The sequence below is a fragment of the Musca autumnalis genome, unplaced genomic scaffold (assembly GCF_047663935.1).
Source record: "Musca autumnalis isolate F117 unplaced genomic scaffold, ASM4766393v1 scaffold_4, whole genome shotgun sequence".
Taxonomy (NCBI): domain Eukaryota; kingdom Metazoa; phylum Arthropoda; class Insecta; order Diptera; family Muscidae; genus Musca; species Musca autumnalis.
In genome coordinates this window covers 109,295,054-109,298,584 of record NW_027411977.1, presented here as the reverse complement: position 1 = coordinate 109,298,584, position 3,531 = coordinate 109,295,054, and the positions used below count along the sequence as shown (strand labels likewise).

Sequence of the window (3,531 nt, the reverse complement as noted above, 5' to 3'; positions counted from 1 at the left end):
TTTTGGGAAAAACAATGTGGTGTAATGAAAGTATTTCACTGTTTTTGTTTTTTGTTTTCTACTTTAGTAGCCCTAGTGTATATAAGTACAAAGATTAACAAACTTAATTTATAGCAAATGTCATTACCATGTAGACTCGTGTATTTCGTTACAACGTGTTATTATATCAAATTTTAGTTAAGGAAAATTATATATTCGAAATGTATTACATAACTTTTTATTATAAACAAATTATTTGCAAATTTTGTTTATAAATTATTGCAACAATCTATTTACATTTAATACTAGGAAACCCGTAGAAGTTATCATGGCTTTCAAGATTGCAAAACGTATTTGGTTTTTAATTGGATTGACTTGTAGTGCGAGTGCAGTAAGTTGGTTATTTTTATAAAATATGTATTTGTTTATGTTTTCTCTCTCTTAATTTAAATACATGTCTTTTAAGTACGTCCTCGATTTCTATGATATTAGTGCATCGTCAGCCACACCTGATATTATGGATGTTTATTTCAAACAAGTCAGAATTTCTCGTGGAATTTATGGCTTTAGTGGTTTTATGGAAGTGAAACAAGAATTTGACACAGATGTGACAAAGTACAAGCTAGATGTATTTTACAGCTCAAATGGTCTGTCTTACTCACTTACGCCGTTTCGAATTTCACCAACACCCGTAACAAGTGTCATGAATAAAGAATATTTAATCTATCTAAAGGATATGTTTGACAAATGCTGCACCAATGCTTTCCCATATCCGTTTTTCTCGCCTATGACTATTCGTAATATGACTTGCGAAAATTGTCAATTTGCATCGAACAATTTTCCAACTGTACTGCGTGTCGGTTTTTACAAGGCGGTAGTAAGTATATATGATAAACCAAATGTTACCATAATTGCTACAGGACAAATTGAATTGAGTTAAGGTTTTCGATATATGTAAATAAAATATTTTTAAAATGCATGTATATAGGCGGGATTCTACCCGGTATTTACCCAAAACATAAGTAACTACCAGGTAAATATCCGATAAATTTTTTTTTTTGGGTGTATATTTGTGTAAATAAAATTCACGGTGCTCTTGAAACAAATTTAAATGGAAGGTGCTTACACCTGGGAAGTTTTTGCGGATTCTGAGACTACAAAGTTCATAGATGAGAAAAATCTAAAAACAAGGAAAAATCGCCGGGTTTTCACGATTTTGCTTGGAAACCGCAAATCCTATCGAAATGGGGCGAAAGAAAATATTGTAGCTAAGAAAATTTTCTATAAGATTGGCTTTTATGATATCATCGTAGTTTTTACCGTTATTGAGTGATAGAAGTTCAAATTAGGACAATGGATTGACTGCTTATAAAACAATGTCATGAATGCAATTTCCCAACTTAAATTTATATATCTCAAAAATGGTACAACCTAGGAAAAATTTACAAAAGCCTTTCTTGTAGAGAATATTTACAGCTAAAACGTATTTTTTGAAATTTTGCCTGTTAGGGCGAAGATCATTTTTTATGATTTTTATTAATTTTCTCGTTTAGAGTTAATCTTGATGATCGAAAATTTTTTGCAAGTGAAAAAGGAAAGCCAAAGACTCGAACCCACACAGTCACCAAATTACGTGACCTGGTTTCGCTGTTAGTTGAGCAGCTCTTCGACTGTGGGATGGCTTCTCGGTCTTAGAACTTTTGGTTTTTCATCCACGGATATTTGGCCGTTGAATTGTATTTCTTTCTTTCAAGTTATGACTTTGGCTTTGAACGACCGTGAGATGGCTTCTCTGTCCTAGAACTTTTGGTTTTTCAAATGCATACTCTTCTGTCCCGTTTCGAAATGATTTGCAGTTTTCATGCTAAATCCTGAAGACCTAAAAAAAGTTTGATCTGAACCTCCTTATCTCAAAACTGTTAAAACTTAGGAAAATGTCTATCAGCGAATCTTGTACAGAATTTTCACAGCTACAACATTTTTTTAAGTCCAATTTCGATAGGACTTGCGTTTTCCAAGCAAAATCGTGAAAACCTAAAAAACCTACGAAAATATCATAAGGGCCAATCTTGTAGAGACTTGTCACCACCAGGGGTTCGGAGTCGGTACCGGAGTCTACGAGTCGGAGTCGAGCAATTTTGCTGGAGTCGGAGTCTGAGACCAAAAAAATTACTAGACTCCGGGCAAAATTTGTTCCCACATTTATTAATAAACGGTTTATTTTATTCGTATATGAAAAACATATGAACACAAAATGTTTTGTTGGCCCGTTTATTCACACTCAGTTAGAGGGTGAGACAGAGGATATTTTTAATATTATTTGAGCTCCACCATAATTTATTTCTATGCCGATTTTGCCAAGTCAGTATGTTTTTCGAATTCAATACAGAGTTCTAAGGTGTGTATATCATTTACATTTGACTCAGAATTCTTATCAAACCGAATTGTATTAATTTCGCATATTGTTTCTTATATAGGTCAACGTTTTTATAGCCCCTTCAAGCTGACTATGTTCAAAGTTTAATGATTTTCTACGGGGAGGGTACCAATCGAAATTAACTTCAGATTTATTTAGTCTTCATTCCAATATAATAAGTTCAGGAATTATATACAAATTTTCTAGTAAATTATTATACAAGTAAGCAAGTCGGACGAGACCGACCATGTGATACCCCACACACTGCCCTTGGGAATTAGCTTTCCGCAAATCAAAATTCCTTTATGGAAGAAATAAGCTTATTGTTAGAAATACTTTTTTTGGATTCTGCCACCTTATCACATTAAGCTTGGGACCTACAGTTTATCGCCGAGTCTGAACGGCGTATCCTAAGACACCACTTTTAGAGAAGTTCTATATTGCTGAAATACTCAGAAAATGTCGCTAACATTACTGAGGTGTATTTTGCCACCGTTGAAAGCCTCGCCGGGGACTCGAACCCACGACATTCTGCGTACAAGGCGGATGTGAAGTTGAAATATAGCTCTACTCTTTGGAATAATATTAGAAACGAAGATACGTAATAATTTTTTTTGCTTTGAGCATATTGAATGTCTCCGAAGTCCTTCAGAAATCTAAAAATGTAATACTTCCATGTTTTGACAAATCTAATAGGGTGCCACCGTGGTGCAATGGTATGCACACCCGCCTTTCACGCTGATTTTCCGGGTTCGGTTCCTAGGCCACATGCAATTTTCAACGGTGGCAAAATACCCCTCAGTAATGATGGTGACATTTTCTGAGTATTTCAGCCATGAAAAACTCCTCTACATGCGGTATCTTAGGACACGTCGCACAGTGGGTTGAGATCCCGAAAGAGGCAGATTAATTCAGGGGAGCATTTGGGTGGTCTAGTGTTCATATTTTTCGAAGGTCTACGGCTCCATTAATATAACGGAACACAGTTTTGGTGCATATCAGGGGTTAGAAGAGAGTTGTCGAAGCCCTCATAAATTTGGGACCATAAAAGTATAAAGTATTTTCACGGTTTTATTTACATTTCTTATTTAAATAATCTCAGATGTTTCAATATGTTCAATTATTGATTGACATTT

General features: G+C 34.8%; 1 protein-coding gene across 1 annotated transcript; it reads left to right on the top strand.

Annotated features, from left to right (window-relative positions):
- Positions 1 to 284: 284 nt before the first annotated feature.
- On the top strand, positions 285 to 984 carry LOC141403418 (uncharacterized). Its single transcript, XM_073985790.1, has 2 exons — positions 285 to 370; positions 446 to 984. The coding sequence occupies exons 1-2, from the start codon at positions 308 to 310 to the stop codon at positions 917 to 919; spliced, it is 537 nt and encodes a 178-aa protein (XP_073841891.1). The 5' UTR covers positions 285 to 307; the 3' UTR covers positions 920 to 984.
- The last annotated feature ends 2,547 nt before the right edge of the window (positions 985 to 3,531 follow it).

Excerpts from the sequence above, each read along its gene's own strand:
- LOC141403418 (XM_073985790.1), top strand. The coding sequence starts at position 308 with ATGGCTTTCAAGATTGCAAAACGTATTTGGTTTTTAATTGGATTGACT. Across the intron at positions 371-445 it reads TGACTTGTAGTGCGAGTGCA|TACGTCCTCGATTTCTATGA; the intron begins GTAAGTTGGTTA and ends ATGTCTTTTAAG.